This window comes from Lepisma saccharinum, unplaced genomic scaffold (assembly GCF_977018435.1).
Source record: "Lepisma saccharinum unplaced genomic scaffold, izLepSacc3.1 HAP1_SCAFFOLD_310, whole genome shotgun sequence".
NCBI lineage: Eukaryota > Metazoa > Arthropoda > Insecta > Zygentoma > Lepismatidae > Lepisma > Lepisma saccharinum.
Genome location: NW_028143045.1, coordinates 54,343 through 71,688, shown reverse-complemented (window position 1 = coordinate 71,688; position 17,346 = coordinate 54,343). Strand labels below are relative to the sequence as shown.

Genomic DNA, 17,346 nt, shown 5'->3' with positions numbered 1-17,346 from the left:
CATAAGAATTCCTCTAAGCTCTTTCCTTTACCTGGCACAAATTTTTGCACAAGAATTTGCGTCAGTCTGGTAGATTTAACATCTTGGGATTCAAAGGTCTTCAGAAATTTTCTCTTGAAAGTACCATAGTTGTTCAATTTGTGTTTATTTTCCATAAACCACAGTTTAGCTGTCTTCACAAGAACAAAGGGGATTACATTCAAATACTGTTGATCACTCAAGGCCATTAAAGTTAAACTTTCCTGTAGGTCCTGCAGAAATTCTGATGGAAGTTGCGCATCCATTTCTCCAGAGATTTTTATTTTATTTTAGTAATTTCACTATACTTAATGCCGACCTCTTGTCTACTACTTGTGTCTTGAAGATATTTGAAGTCTTTTTCTCTTTTACAAATTTTCTTCTCCCTACCTGCAGAACTTTCAGACTCTATATAACTTTCAGACTCTACATACTTTCGGTACAGCTTCTTTTTTTTACTACGCCTCCCTGAAAACTCTTTCGAAACTGATTGATGACGAAGTTTCAGTTTCCTTGTCATCACCTATCAATGTTTTCTCCTTTCCTCCTTTTCTTTCAATTTCTTATTTTGTCGTCGTCTATAGCCCATCACAATATCACTTGAATTAGAAGACTGCATTCCCGTCGGCTGTCGTCTTCTGCTTTCTCTTTCGTTGCTCAAACAATTATTATTATTAAACTGCAATTTGAAGGTTAGTTCGTCCCTAACATTAAGTATTACCTCTTCTAATTCATTTTTCATTCTAGCCTGATTATCTGCCATCTTTCTTTCTAACGCACTTATTTGTTTACAAAGATCTTGTATCTTTTCAGAATTCTTTTGATTTCCACAAAACCTCGATTTTATTTGAGTTGGTTCGTCTTTGACAACGACCACATTACGCCGCGGATTGGCAGACCGTCCCAAAGCACTGGCTTTCTGCTGATCATTCTCTTGTGCCCTAACTTCTAATTTCTCTACTTTTTCCCCTAATCGGTCGCTTATTTCCCGAAAAGTGCGTTTAGTCTGTTCTATACTCTGATATAGGATATCAAATATTTTATCCTGTTCTAACTTGTTTTGTTCCATAATTTTAAGTAGTTCGTGTTTATCTCTACTCCACTCTAGCTTATCTTCTTCCCTAAATCTAAGCTGATCCTTTCTCAAGCTTAACAAAACAGATTTCAAATCACAGCTCTCATCAAAAACTATTATCTTCCTTTTCTTTAAATTTGTCGACTACTTTAGAGACACCCTGTGGAATTTCATTGTCTTTTCCCTTTCTAGATGTTTCATTCTCCAGCTGATCTCGACAACGCTCACAAGAAAAAAATTCCTCAGGCTTATCTTGAAATTTTTTAAACTCCTCTTCACTCATATCTTCGCATTTTCTGTGCGACCATTTCTTACAAAATGTACATTCAACAACGCAATCAATGTCCAGTCTTTTCCCGCAGCAATCTAACACGGTATCCCAGGGAATTTCGGGGGTCTTATTCTTCTCATAAGGTGACACTGTTATACGATTCATGTTGTCGTTTCTGCTGACCTACTTCTCCCCTTTCCGATAACACAAAACAAAGAGGTGTCAGTTTTTTCCTTTAAGCCTAACAGCTGACGCAACTCAACTTCGCTTGACGACAGAATGTCTGGACACGGGAGTGTGTTTTCTTTTAACCAATAAGCAAAAGTAGTTCCCGTGTTTTTTATATTATACAAAAATCAATACAAAGAAACACACTCGACAGTTTACAAACAATGCTCGCTATTATTTTTTTCTTTCAGCAATACAATCCAAAGCAGTTCCCGTTTTTCGGCGCCATGTAACGATAAAGCTGGATTTTGCGTCGTTTCTAGCTTTCGTTCAGCGGGAAACAATTCCTTTTCAGGTTTTATTAATACTGTCAAGTTGCGTATCCAATAAAAATTACATTTATTAAAGAACACCCTTTAGTAAACAATTATAAAATTTAAAGTGAAATGCCGCTGAGTTCCCACTTGTCCTCGGTTTATAAAGGTCAAGTTAATACGAGGATTAAAGCGGTACTTTGGATTGTATTGAAGAAAAAATATTCTGTAGCTCCACACTCTTGTAATGTTTGAGTTAAAAATAATTACTGAATATTACTACATTTACTTACATAACCAAAGGCTAGCCTGTTTTGAGATCTCTACCATTGTTCTGAATATAGCGCTTTTTCTTCACCGTTTTGTGACAACCACTTTAATCACTGAATACGAGAGCACTCTTTGTTATCAAAGTAATCACGTTTCACTTTAGCACTAAGTTTTTCACTTCACTTTCCTTTCTGCAAAGTCGGATCCAATTAAAAGAAAACTCTCTGGAACAGCTGACAAAATCCCTTCGAGATGATCACGTCATCAGCTCAGACCCATGCTTCTGGGCACACGTTTCCATCTTCCTCACTGCAGCTTCCGGGCCCACCAACTTAGACCCTACAGTTTTCGTGGATATCGAAAACTAACAACGGACAGTCACCGATTCAGAGTTTAGTTAGATTCCTTCTTAACGTGATCGCGAACTACCGTTCAGTCGACAAGACTACATTTTCTGACATAACACGAAGAAAACTGCGCGGCCATCCGAAAACTACCCACGCTCGCTCACTACAGTTCTTTGCGCCAAAAGTAACTGACACTGCTGTTTCCCGCGAGACCTAGTCCAATTTTAGCAGGGGTGTTTATAGTTCTTCACTTTAGTCTATTCGGACAACTTAACAATCGGTCTCCCAAAGAGACATTATATGGACTGCAAGGAGAGATAATGTCATTTAAAGTTCTTTCCTTCTCCTTGAATTTTTATCCTACCCTCGTACATACATTTAAAAAAAATCGGATTACAATTTCCATATTTCCTTTAACATGATATATACCGTAGAGTAAGAATATTCTCAACTAAGTATACATAATAATAATTAGTCAACACTCAAGCATAATGAACATTTTACGAAAACCTTTCATCAAATATATACCTTCATACAACAGACATCATTAATTGTTAATCAATAACTTTACAGCATTTAACATTCTAGTTTATATAGTATATATATTCATATATTCATTGTACACAAACCTTTCAACAATCGACATACTATTTTTCAACAATTTCTGGTCCGTACTCGACCTTATATTCGTGTGAATTTCTCGCACATTCATTTTCTCTTTTATGGATCTGTTCGAGAATTTCTAAAATTTTATTTTTCTTTTCTTCTAAATATCCCGAACAGTACACATCAAAATTTCGAAAATATTCTAAATTATTCATTTTTGAGTTATCATTCTTGTCAATTTGAATAGTTTTGAACATAGTTTCATTGTCATCTTCCTTAGTTGTTTCCTCTATCCGCTCACTGTCTAGTGGTTTAGAGCTTCTTCGTTTTCTGGATCAATTCCATGATGAACTTCTGCTATAGTAGTCTCACTACTTCCATATCGTCTAATTGGAGAGTAATTTCGCTCATATGTTCGATGCTGTGTCTCCCTAATAGTGGACTGTTGGTGAGGATCATTGGCCTGGGTTCCACTTCTTGACCGCCACTGAAATCTGGAATTTCTTCCATAGTTACGTTCTCTTCCATATTGAATCCGTTTCTATTTGAGATCGGGCTCCTATCTCCGTTGCCGAATCATTTTTTGTTTCCACTCTGTTCATTTGTAAAATCATCTCCACGAGGAGAATTTGAAATTACATTTACATTTCTAACGTTGTAGCTCTGTTCTCTCTCTCCCTCTGTCTTCTTTCATCATTCTTCTTACTCCGATAGGAAGACTGATTCTTCTGCTCCAACCAGAGCAATTCACGTCTGCGTACCAAGTCAGCAGCAGCAGATAAAGATTTGCATCTAACTGTTAAGAGTATTTCTCTCAATCAAAATGGGAGTTGATTAACAATCAAGCTTATACAATTGTCTTCGGACAAACAGGGTTGTAGCAGTTTAAGCTGTCTGGCATTGTGTCATAAGAATTCCTCTAAGCTCTTTCCTTTACCTGGCACAAATTTTTGCACAAGAATTTGCGTCAGTCTGGTAGATTTAACATCTTGGGATTCAAAGGTCTTCAGAAATTTTCTCTTGAAAGTACCATAGTTGTTCAATTTGTGTTTATTTTCCATAAACCACAGTTTAGCTGTCTTCACAAGAACAAAGGGGATTACATTCAAATACTGTTGATCACTCAAGGCCATTAAAGTTAAACTTTCCTGTAGGTCCTGCAGAAATTCTGATGGAAGTTGCGCATCCATTTCTCCAGAGATTTTTATTTTATTTTAGTAATTTCACTATACTTAATGCCGACCTCTTGTCTACTACTTGTGTCTTGAAGATATTTGAAGTCTTTTTCTCTTTTACAAATTTTCTTCTCCCTACCTGCAGAACTTTCAGACTCTATATAACTTTCAGACTCTACATACTTTCGGTACAGCTTCTTTTTTTTACTACGCCTCCCTGAAAACTCTTTCGAAACTGATTGATGACGAAGTTTCAGTTTCCTTGTCATCACCTATCAATGTTTTCTCCTTTCCTCCTTTTCTTTCAATTTCTTATTTTGTCGTCGTCTATAGCCCATCACAATATCACTTGAATTAGAAGACTGCATTCCCGTCGGCTGTCGTCTTCTGCTTTCTCTTTCGTTGCTCAAACAATTATTATTATTAAACTGCAATTTGAAGGTTAGTTCGTCCCTAACATTAAGTATTACCTCTTCTAATTCATTTTTCATTCTAGCCTGATTATCTGCCATCTTTCTTTCTAACGCACTTATTTGTTTACAAAGATCTTGTATCTTTTCAGAATTCTTTTGATTTCCACAAAACCTCGATTTTATTTGAGTTGGTTCGTCTTTGACAACGACCACATTACGCCGCGGATTGGCAGACCGTCCCAAAGCACTGGCTTTCTGCTGATCATTCTCTTGTGCCCTAACTTCTAATTTCTCTACTTTTTCCCCTAATCGGTCGCTTATTTCCCGAAAAGTGCGTTTAGTCTGTTCTATACTCTGATATAGGATATCAAATATTTTATCCTGTTCTAACTTGTTTTGTTCCATAATTTTAAGTAGTTCGTGTTTATCTCTACTCCACTCTAGCTTATCTTCTTCCCTAAATCTAAGCTGATCCTTTCTCAAGCTTAACAAAACAGATTTCAAATCACAGCTCTCATCAAAAACTATTATCTTCCTTTTCTTTAAATTTGTCGACTACTTTAGAGACACCCTGTGGAATTTCATTGTCTTTTCCCTTTCTAGATGTTTCATTCTCCAGCTGATCTCGACAACGCTCACAAGAAAAAAATTCCTCAGGCTTATCTTGAAATTTTTTAAACTCCTCTTCACTCATATCTTCGCATTTTCTGTGCGACCATTTCTTACAAAATGTACATTCAACAACGCAATCAATGTCCAGTCTTTTCCCGCAGCAATCTAACACGGTATCCCAGGGAATTTCGGGGGTCTGATTCTTCTCATAAGGTGACACTGTTATACGATTCATGTTGTCGTTTCTGCTGACCTACTTCTCCCCTTTCCGATAACACAAAACAAAGAGGTGTCAGTTTTTTCCTTTAAGCCTAACAGCTGACGCAACTCAACTTCGCTTGACGACAGAATGTCTGGACACGGGAGTGTGTTTTCTTTTAACCAATAAGCAAAAGTAGTTCCCGTGTTTTTTATATTATACAAAAATCAATACAAAGAAACACACTCGACAGTTTACAAACAATGCTCGCTATTATTTTTTTCTTTCAGCAATACAATCCAAAGCAGTTCCCGTTTTTCGGCGCCATGTAACGATAAAGCTGGATTTTGCGTCGTTTCTAGCTTTCGTTCAGCGGGAAACAATTCCTTTTCAGGTTTTATTAATACTGTCAAGTTGCGTATCCAATAAAAATTACATTTATTAAAGAACACCCTTTAGTAAACAATTATAAAATTTAAAGTGAAATGCCGCTGAGTTCCCACTTGTCCTCGGTTTATAAAGGTCAAGTTAATACGAGGATTAAAGCGGTACTTTGGATTGTATTGAAGAAAAAATATTCTGTAGCTCCACACTCTTGTAATGTTTGAGTTAAAAATAATTACTGAATATTACTACATTTACTTACATAACCAAAGGCTAGCCTGTTTTGAGATCTCTACCATTGTTCTGAATATAGCGCTTTTTCTTCACCGTTTTGTGACAATCACTTTAATCACTGAATACGAGAGCACTCTTTGTTATCAAAGTAATCACGTTTCACTTTAGCACTAAGTTTTTCACTTCACTTTCCTTTCTGCAAAGTCGGATCCAATTAAAAGAAAACTCTCTGGAACAGCTGACAAAATCCCTTCGAGATGATCACGTCATCAGCTCAGACCCATGCTTCTGGGCACACGTTTCCATCTTCCTCACTGCAGCTTCCGGGCCCACCAACTTAGACCCTACAGTTTTCGTGGATATCGAAAACTAACAACGGACAGTCACCGATTCAGAGTTTAGTTAGATTCCTTCTTAACGTGATCGCGAACTACCGTTCAGTCGACAAGACTACATTTTCCGACTTAACACGAAGAAAACTGCGCGGCCATCCGAAAACTTCCCACGCTCGCTCACTACAGTTCTTTGCGCCAAAAGTAACTGATACTGATGTTTCCCGCGAGACCTACTCCATTGTTAGCAGGGGTGTTTATAGTTCTTCACTTTAGTCTATTCGGACAACTTAACAATCGGTCACACAATATGTAACGACCCCGTGTGGTCGCACTTTACTAATGGACCCTGCGTGGTCACCATTTACTAATAGACCCGGCGTGGTCATCACTAACACATTATTAGACCATGCTTGGTCACAATATTCCGGTTGAATTAACATATCAGTTGAATGAGTTGAGTGAGGCATAAGCCTTTAGTTTTTAATTTAATTTGTTCTGTAAACGTTATTAATTATTGTCATTTGCACTGTTAAATATATTGTTTAGTATTTCAGAGTCCTAGGCGACTCTCATTATTAATTGTATTGTCTTAAAGCACACAGTTTTTGTTATGGTAGCACGTGCATCTAGTGATTTTTCCACTAGTGATTTCTCAATATCAAACCATGATAATTTTCAGTACGGAGGTTGCAACATGTAAACAAGAAGTGAGTTGGCAACGCTTACTCATAGTTAGGATTTTCACCGCCCATGCTCCACCGCGAGTATATAGCCAGCGCAGCGAGGCCCGGAGCTCGAACACATCAGACAGGTCAGCAGGGAGTCCCTGGTGTGGTGGATACCAAACCACGCCAAGGGATTACGGAAGACGTCGCCTAGTTGTGGAACCTGTGCCTAGATGTCGGAGAAGCAGAAGATTTCATTAGACGACCGCATTCCTTCCGGTGTGTTGTTCATCTCTTGAGCCATGGGTTCCGAAGGAGGACGCGACTGGTCAGACGAGGTCGAGATGGAAGAGAACCTATCAACAGAGACTACCAACCAGGATGGCACGCCAGCAACCCAGATGACTCCACATTTCCAAGATCTGAAATCCAGAAATATCGGCGCCATCCCTCGGCATCATCCCTACCCAAGAGGTGGTTTTCGTGGTGGCCTGAACCCCAGACCGGTGAGTAGGCTAGATGTTGAAGAATCTTGCAAGAGAGAACGTCAACAGTCGATTTTCCAGTGCAGACCAAGATACCAACTACGATGGTTTTCAATTAGTGAATCCAAGGAAAGCTGCGAAGCCTAGTCAATCTGTGCCGCTTGCTGCCTCAGTGCCAGTGTCCAACGCATATCAGCGTCTTCAGACTTATACCAAGGACTCTGATTCTACGGCAGGAACATCTGCCACCAACGGACATCAAGATGGAATTGAATTCGCGGGTGAAACAACTTTGTATCGCAAGATACCTCCGATATTTATTTACAATGTCTCGTCCCCACACACATTTGTGGCTACGCTGCACAATATTCTGAAATCCGACCCGCGAATTCGATATACAGCTAGCAGTATCCGAGTTCACTGTCAAACAACTGCTGACTTCGAATCTCTCGAACGCAACCTCACCACGCAAGTGCACCGGTTTAACAAGGTCGTAATCAGGCAATTACCTATCGACGTGCCCTATGATGCTTTGTTTGCGGAGTTGGCAAAGAAGGGTTACGATGTGCAAAATGTACCAACGCATGACGCAGAGGGACCGAAAAACTCACGTCCGGAAGCAAATACCTCTGTATCTGGTCACACTTCGCAGGAACGAAAAGTCTGCTGACATCTATACAGAAGAGTACCTTTCCAATTATCGGATCAAGATTCTGGCATATCGACCACCCAGCATCCTACAATGCCACCGAAGTCAGCGCCTGGGCCACATCCAAAGTACCTGTGCAGCTCGACCACGTTGTGTGAAATGTGGAAGTGACCACCTTACCGCAGATTGTCCAAAGAAGGACAGAGATACACCCGCAGTCTGCTGTAATTGTAAGGAAAATCACCCGGCAAATTACCGTGGTTGCCGATACTTCACCGCCATGGCGAAATGGCAAACAGTACAACCGACATAGTCTACACGCGCGTCGAATGCGAACACAGAGTCCTTGACCACTCCAGCCGTAACCTCCTCTCAGGATGCCACCAGCTATGCAAATACCGTGAGTAGTGTGGCAGACAACAGACGACGACAACGTCCTAAGGCTAATGAAGAAAACGAAGAAGATGTGGGTTCCATACTCAAATCTCTACTGGATATGGTTAATAAAATGCACTCCGAGAAGATATTGAAGCACATTACTAGAGGACTCCAGCGAATGTCACGTGCTACAACCAGCATGAACTATGTCACGATTGTTCTGCAAACACTCATTGAAATGCAAGGTGATGGGTGCTTTTAATCGCAACGGACTTCTACGTCAGATAAATCTGCTTGTCTTTAATGCAAATGGCATCGAAAAACAGACCTCATTGCTTCAACATTATTTATACTCATGGAATATAGATGTCGCTCTTATCAATGAAGTTGAAGTTGATTTTAAAATTGTGGGAGCGTCAGCACTTAGGCTATTTTGCTCCCGTCACATTATACGGGGGCCAGCCCCTTATCATTACAAAGAACAACTCGAACGTTGCATAATTAAAAATCTCAAAATGTTCTGACTTCAGTTAAAAGCTGAGGCTGTAAAGGGGCACTCAGCACACATAAGGACAACAGGGCAATACACACAAAATTATACTGGCCATGGGGCCAGTCGCCAGAGCCTCGTTAGTCTTCAGTCCAGGGTGTACTAACGTGGAAGTGAGGTTGACATTTGGGTGTACTACGTGGAAGGTTACCCCTTACACCCCTCTTATCAATGAGTCTCATCTTAAACCTCATATCACATGGACAGTTCCCAACTACAAAATATTTCGAGAAGATCGAATTGGTCGTCGCAAGGGAGGTCTGTTAATACTCGTTAAACGTGGCCTCACTTCTATCAAGATACCAGTTCCACCTTTAGCTTCGTTGGAAGCCTTGGCGGTGAGGCTCCATGCACCAAATGAAGACCTAGTTGTCATTTCAGCATATAAGCCTCCACAAGAAGTTCTGGCCACCAACGATTTCCTTGTACTAGAAACACTTGGCGATAGAATTGTACTGGGGGGGCGATTTGAACGCCAAACACGGTAACTGGCATTCTATCACCTCCAACTCAGCCGGAAACGCTTTGGCTGATATAATGGATCAGCTGGCTTTTTCCATCTCTGCTCCTCACGAACCGACTCATTATCCACGCAATGGAAGTCGCCCCGATGTGCTAGATGTCATCCTGACCAAAGATGTCGGCCTCAGCAATATGCCATTTGTAACTTGGGACCTCGATTCCGATCATCTCCCTGTCTCTGCTTCCATCAGATACGGTTTATATCAACATCAGTTCCGCACCTTACGAGAAGCTATTACTGATTGGACTCTCTTTACTGCTCGTGTCCACAATTCCGTTGACCTAACTACTCCGTTGTCATCATCTGCAGACATCGACAGGGGTGTTACTATCTTCCCCAACGTCATCGCAGATTCCTGGCGCCAATCAGGCCAGGCAGGCAGGCTACTCCAGTTTTGTACATTTTAACACGACTTGTGCGCTGGGCTCGCTGACGATGGCATCGCTCCAGATCGCCCATCCACCGGGGAGACTGGATGCTCCTTCAGCGTCACCTTCATCAATACTTACACCGTGAACGAATCCACCAATGGGATCGTAAACTTGGCCAACTGACAGAGCTTGATCCTACATTTTGGAAGATTGCTCGTAACTTACATCAACGACAACAGCCTACTATGACGGCCATTAATAGCCCTGCAGGTCCAATTATGGATCCCCAGAGGCAAGCTGAGCTTCTAGCCGATCATTTTTACGATCAGTTTCAACCAAACAATGACGCTGTTACAGAACAGATTGTCGATGCTGCTTTCCAACGTCTTCAACGCCAGCCTTCGTCGTTGGATGTTCCACCTGTCTCGCCTCGCGAGGTGGCAAATGCAACACGGAAACTGAAAAAGAACTCTGCTGCCGGCTTAGATGGGATACCGCCAGCTGCACTGAAGCATCTGTCCCTAAGGGTTACGTCTTTTTGGCAAAGTTATTTACAAACATCCTGAAGCTTGGTTACTTTCCACTTCAGTGGAAATTGGCAAAACTCATCGAACTACCAAAGCCTGGAAAGGATCCACAATGCCAACAATTACCGTCCCATCAGTTTGCTTTCTCATCTTAGCAAGCTTTTTGAACGAGTTATGCAACGACGACTTCATGATATCATAGAAGCTAACCATCTGCTTCCAGATCAATTTGGTTTTCGCCGTTCCCATGGGACGAACGAACAACTTGTTCGCGTCGTTGACTATGTAGCGATTCGCCTTGATTGGAAGCGCCGAGCATTAGGATTATTTCTCGATGTACAAAAGGCGTTCGAACGAGTTTGGCATGCTGGACTCCTGTATAAACTGCGACGAATGAGGTTTCCACTCAGCTATAGAAAGGTCATAGCCAGCTTTCTGTCTAACCGAAATTTCATTACGTCCATAAATGGGCAGAAATCGACGCCAAGACTGGTGCGTGCTGGGGTACCGCAAGGATCGGTGATTTCTCCGATACTTTACTCTTTGTATACTGCAGATGTACCCACCCCAGATAAAGGGATAATTGCCACATACGCAGACGACACTGCACTATTCACTACCGGCAAACGTGTGCTTCAGTGTCAAAAACAGATGCAAACCTTCCTGCCGATCTTTTAACGTTGGTATCAATGGTGGAAAAGTAAGATAAATCCAGAAAAGAGTACTTCAGTCGTTTTTAGTCTATCCAATGCTAAAAAAGGGGCCAGCTTGCAACAATTTCAGCGAGATGTACCCAGCGCTGAATAAGTTAGATACTTGGGGGGTGTTGATTGATAAACGCCTTACCTTCGGACCACACATCAATGCCCAGACTAAGAAGGCCAAACAGAGGATAGGATATATATATATACCCAATGTTCCGGTCCATGGCACTCACACTCGAGACACGCCTGCATTTATATAAAATGATGGTGCGGCCGATATTACTATACGCCAGTCCCGCCTGGCAGCATGCAGCGAAGTCTCATTTAATTAAACTGCAAAGAGTCCAAAATCGAGCTGCTAGAGCAATTGGAAGGCATCCTCCTCTTACTCGCATAATCCAGATACATGAAGATCTGAATTTAGAGCTTCTTGATATAGCACTACGACAAGCCAAAGTATCCTTTTGGAATAAAATAAGAGGACACACAAATCCATTAATTAGCATGCTGGGGTCGGAGAGGCCTCGTCATTTCCGCGTTAAACTCCCGAGATTGGAGTAAATTTTTGATTGTTGTGTTATGTATGTGGTGATTGTAATTGTTTCGTTCACCTTGGGAACACAATATTTTAAACTTCGAGCGACAGTTGCCGAAGCTTGTTCTTGTTAGTATGTATATGAAGTTAATTGTTAAAAATGTTGTCTACAGCATATAACAGATTGGAGTCAAATATAAGCATGACACTCCATATCGATTATGATATATTACCGCACCGCATCCGGAGCTCAGTTGGCTTCCTGATGTCAACTGGCGAACATACAGGGTAAACTGGCATTCCAGCCAGAAGCCTAGCAGCCATCCCAGAAGGAAGGAAGGAAGAAGAGCCTAGCAGCAACCTGCGTACCTGGTTCAATCGCTTCGGCTGATAGGTGCTCATGTTCCACCTGCCCGGCTTGACTGGGAGTACCAGGACCTCCTTCCCAACCCGCGGTTCCTGCATAGGAGACACCGGTTGGCTTACGCTGGGGGTGTCGCCGTATCCTTTGATCCTTTACCCAAGCGCCCGCTCGTCGGGGGTACCGCGTGCCTCCTACTTTCTCTTACAGGGGAGCCCGTGACGTCATCAGCGACCAAGGCCCTAAATAAAAATTGGTCCTCATATCGCCCCCTAGAGCCTCACTGCGAGGAATAAATTGAATGATCCCTGCCCCCTTTATCTCTTCCAGACCACGTATGAGGTAAAGGTAAATGCACGTAAGTGGTAAAGGACACGTGTACTAACAGACTTTCTTATGTTGAGTTTATAATAAACATATATATATATATATATATATATATATATATAAGAAGCAGATGTACCCTCTTCCTTATCCCAGTAAGCCCTGAGATATTTATAGGAGTCTATGTTCAACTACTGGTATGAAGTTAGCACATGGGTAGACTTTTGCTGACCTCCTAATTGGAGTATCTAAAGTGTTGAGCGCAGCCTGAACTGCTGTGCTGTATTGCTGCGTTGTGGGGGTGAACGTTGCAGTACCCTACTTGAACATTTTAACTTGTGTGCCAAAAATTTCTCATTGCCGAAGTGAACTGTGCAGGACAAAATTGACATTAATGAAACATAGTATACTTATGTAACAATTTCACTAACCTTTGGTGATAGTACCCTCTAGCTGTTTAAACTCCAAATCAATGTAACAAGTTACTTCAAAGTCAAGGTTTTCCAGTGTCATGATAAGATCGTCTTTGCTCTCTCCAATGCTTAGGTTTGGAGTGACATTTAATCCTTCCAAAAAGTTTTCATTGATGAAAATTATAGCCTTGCCTCTTCGAGGATGATTCATGTGATATGCATCGGCAACTTTTGAAGTGGCGACCTTCTTCATAGACATTCGCTGAACCCTAAAACACACAATACAGTATAATTTTCAGAAACAGGGTGGTGTAAAAGTCACTTTAACCACGTCTATCCGAGTTTATAGACTTACTTTCTTGATGGTAACAAGGTTAACGTTATTTATTTTCAAATGTAACTTGGTTTGCAGTTTCCGTTATTTAAAAAAAGTAACGATAAGTTAATTTTAAAGTTATTTTATTTTAAATACGAAATAACTTGTTGAGCTTGTTGGATGCATGAATTGTTGATCTCTTCTTGATTTATTACCAAATACATTTAATTAATGTTCATTAAATTACAATACACCTCAAGCGATTAGATAAGGAAATGCAGAGTTAAGAAATTTGAAATGTGGAAATATTTCGTTTCGTAAAACATTTAACAAATGTCTGTATTAACATTACCATTTATTTTCTTTATGGCACCATTAAGTTTGCTCATTAGTGTTAAAGCGTATAAAAATATGTTTGGAAGTAACTCTTCACTTCTTACTCGTTGCCTGAAAAATGTTACTAAGTTCCAGTAATCATTATGAAAAGTAGCTACTTATTGTTATCGTTACTAGAAAACGAAACTGTTACTTGTGACTGTGTTATAAGTAAATTCCGAACACTGGTGTCTGTAGCATGAAAACCATTTAAGATATTCACACCAATGTTTTACCTACAAAGTTCTGTCAATTAATACAGCAATGATATTCTCAAATTTAACTTTTGCTAGTTCAAACCTAAAACATCTTTCTAAAATCTAAGCAATCTATTAGATTCATCATGAGCAGATGGTATTGTAAATCGATAGAAACATAGGCTCATTTATTCGTGTCCAAGAATATTGTTAGACAAAATCTGGAATGTGAAATGACCATATGGTGTAAATATTCATTACGATTAAAGAAGTTGGAGTCGGTACAAGAAACATTTCATTCATACCATTTGGAACATGTGGTAAATATTCGCATAGTCTAATGTGACGTGCACACACAAAAGTCTATAACTTTTTACACAGAAATAATTGTATGTAAGAAATAAGTTCATACCTTTGTGTTGGAAGTGAAGAACGATGTGAAGATGTTGGTATATTTTTATCGACCACGTTATCTTGAAATGTTGACGTTCCCCTTCGGAGTTGGATGTCGTCACTTGGTTTAGCTTTGCCTGCTTCTCCAAGTCCGTTATTGTTTTTTGCTTCCTCGATTCTTTCTACTAAGGGGTCTCTTTCGGTTGCTTCATCGATATCAGTTCGTGGCAGGTGCAGTTTTACCTCTTGCTGTTCGTTTTCTAGGTCATTTTCCTCCTGTGTGCCACCCTCACATTCGCCGTTACTCTTTTGCTGAACCGAACGAGAATAAGGAATACAATGAAATAAGATAAAGCATTTTGTTGCAAAAGCTGCTAAGAAAACAATTTCAAATTAATTACACACCGTTTCAGTCTGCAATTCCCTATGTCCAGAGCAGTGCCGGACTTTGACTTCCAAGAGCTTGGTAGCAATTTTCACCGATGATTGTAATAGAATTCCGTATCAAAATCATTTCCATTTTGTCTCAGTAAATGCTCTGTTGTAAAACTCTTTTGTGTCTTTCTTGTATTAACATAAAACTATTCTGTGATAAGAAGTTCGAATTCGTATCTTCTGTTTACTTCCGTGCCTCACTCAGTAATTTACAATGCAAAACTATGCAGTACTATATATTGAGTACAATTATGCAGCATACATGATACAATATCGCAATACTGAATCATGTGTCCTAAATAAAACCAAATACCGTAATAAAGTGTTATTTTGTAATTGAGACTATTAATTAATAAATACTTAAAATATGATTTTACAAACGTCGTCGGACATGGGTGTATTTCCAATTTCTGCTCATTTACGATTTTCAAAACGCATCTGCATATACCGTCAGCCTTTACTTGGTAAATGGTAATTCACATCATCATTTAATACTAATATATAGAGGAAAGTCGTACAGTACCAGACAGCCTAAGTTTATTGGAAATAATTAGAAAATGAGTAGGCGGAATGTAAGTTGAAAACAAGAATGTGGTACTTCAAAATATTATTTTCCAACGAACTGCTTCAACCGCTCCCCTTTCCCAGGACACTCCGTGCAGACTCTCTGTAACGTCCAAAGCGAGAACTAACGTTGTCCGGTACTGTAAGACTTTCCCCTATATTACCTGTTTTTAAGTAATAAGTATAAATTATACATAATAAATAAAGTAAGCCTTTCATGACCTACCTTGTCCAACTTCACCATCTCCGCCCAGTTGTAACAGCTTGCTATACAGACTTCGTATTCAATTATTCAGGTGTATTATCTTCTGCATGGGCTTATATAAATATGAATTTCTTTCACTCAGTACTGATAAGAACTGTTCAGTCTCTCAGATAGATAAACTTGCAGTTTCGACAACCTTTGCTCTTATTGCACTACATGGGCGTTTAGAAATCTAAATTTCTTGGAATCGGTGCTGATAAAACATCTTCAGTCTCCCAGGTAGATAAACGTGCAATGTCGATATACTTTGCTCTACGTGGGAATATACAGGGTGTCGCAAAAGTTCCTTAACAGCCGTCCTAGAGAAGTGTAGTGCAGAGAAAGACATGATTTGAGTATATAGTAATACTGTATGGGTGGGGGAACATGATTGCTGTGGGTGAGCATGGCGGCGGCCATCTTGGTATCCGCCATATTGTATGGAGGTAAATTTTTTTAAATGGGAAGGTATATATGTGGCACATAAATTTAGGCTAGAATTGCACCAGAAACAAGAATATGAAGTCCGTTTTCAGATATCTTTAATCTGTGAAAAGTTTTTGCGCTACAAAGTATGCTCAATGTGCTCTCCATGGTCCCGTAAACATATCCGTAAGCGAGTCTCCCATGAACGCCGGACATTCAAAATAGTTTCGGGAGTGATAGAGGCACAGGCATCAGTGATTCGCTAACGAAGGTGACGCATATCACGTATTGGAACTGCATAAACCATGGCCTTAAGATGGCCCCACAATTAAAAATCAAGTTGAGTGAGGTCTGGGGACCTGGCTGGCCACTCCCTTGGTCCTCGTCTGCCAATCCACCTACCAGGAAATTGGACATCAAGGTACTGCCGAACAATGTTCCCATAGTGAGGTGGTTCACACCATCCTGTTGAAAAAATTCTGGGAAAGACCTATCCGGCATACACACTGAAGGTAAGACAAGATCGCGTAGCAACTGCAGGTAGGTCTCTGCATTCAATGTCCCCTCAATGAAAAATGGACCTATGATTTGGGTATTCCAAATTCCACACCACACCATAACTTTTGTTGGCCCAACCACGTTCGCCGAGTTTACCCAGTGCGGGTTCTCAGAGGACCAATACCGCATGTTTTGACGGTTGACCTCGCCATTGGTATAAAAAAAATGCCTCATCGCTATGCAGAATGTTTCGCCAGATGTCAGGGTCACGTTCAAGTTGCCCGACACACCACTCACAAAACTCCATTCTCCTATCAGGATCATCTTCACTGAGATGTTGTTGCATTTGCATCTTGTAGGGATGCCACTTGTGTTCTTGCATAATCCTGCTAATCGAACTCTTGCTAACGCCACATTGGGCGGACAGTCGTCGTATACTTTTTTTGAGTGACTTCACGAATGATGCCAGAACTGCCGCTGTTGTTTCTTCATCCGTGGCTGTCTTTGGTTTTCCCGATCGACGTCTATCGTGCACTGCATCCGTTTCTTTAAACCACTTCATCACATTGGCCACACTAACATGCGACACTGGCGGCCTAAGCGGATGTTTTTGATTGAAGTCATTGGCAATGTCCCGTGAACTCCTTTCGGCGGAAATGAGGATGATCTCAATTCGTTTCTCATTGGATATCATCATGTTCTATGTCATTTACACCTGCAACAAAAGAGATATGATATCAGTTATCACAATTTCCATACTTTCTCATACGTCATCATTTATTCAACATTGCATCAATAACTTTCCACAGATTAAAGATATCTGAAAACCGACTTCATATTCTTGTTTCTGGTGCAATTCTAGCCTAAAATTATGTGCCACACATATACCTTCCCATTTAAAAAATTTGACCTCCATACAATATGGCGGATACCAAGATGGCCGCCACCATGGTCACCCACAGCAATCATGTTCCCCCTACCCATATAGTATT

General features: G+C 40.5%; 1 protein-coding gene across 2 annotated transcripts in view; it reads right to left on the bottom strand.

Moving 5' to 3' along the window:
- The window catches only part of LOC145982673 (uncharacterized), a 109,432-nt gene extending 93,905 nt beyond the window's left edge, over positions 1–15,527 (bottom strand). For both annotated transcript variants that reach the window (XM_083116041.1, XM_083116042.1), the window contains exons 1-3: positions 15,413–15,527; positions 14,207–14,499; positions 12,925–13,175 (exon numbers count right to left, since the gene is read on the bottom strand). In XM_083116041.1, coding sequence (XP_082972167.1) covers positions 12,925–13,175; positions 14,207–14,499; positions 15,413–15,430 — 562 coding nt within the window. In that variant the 5' untranslated portion in view covers positions 15,431–15,527. The remainder of the gene's footprint in view (positions 1–12,924; positions 13,176–14,206; positions 14,500–15,412) is intronic.
- Between the last annotated feature and the right edge of the window lie 1,819 nt (positions 15,528–17,346).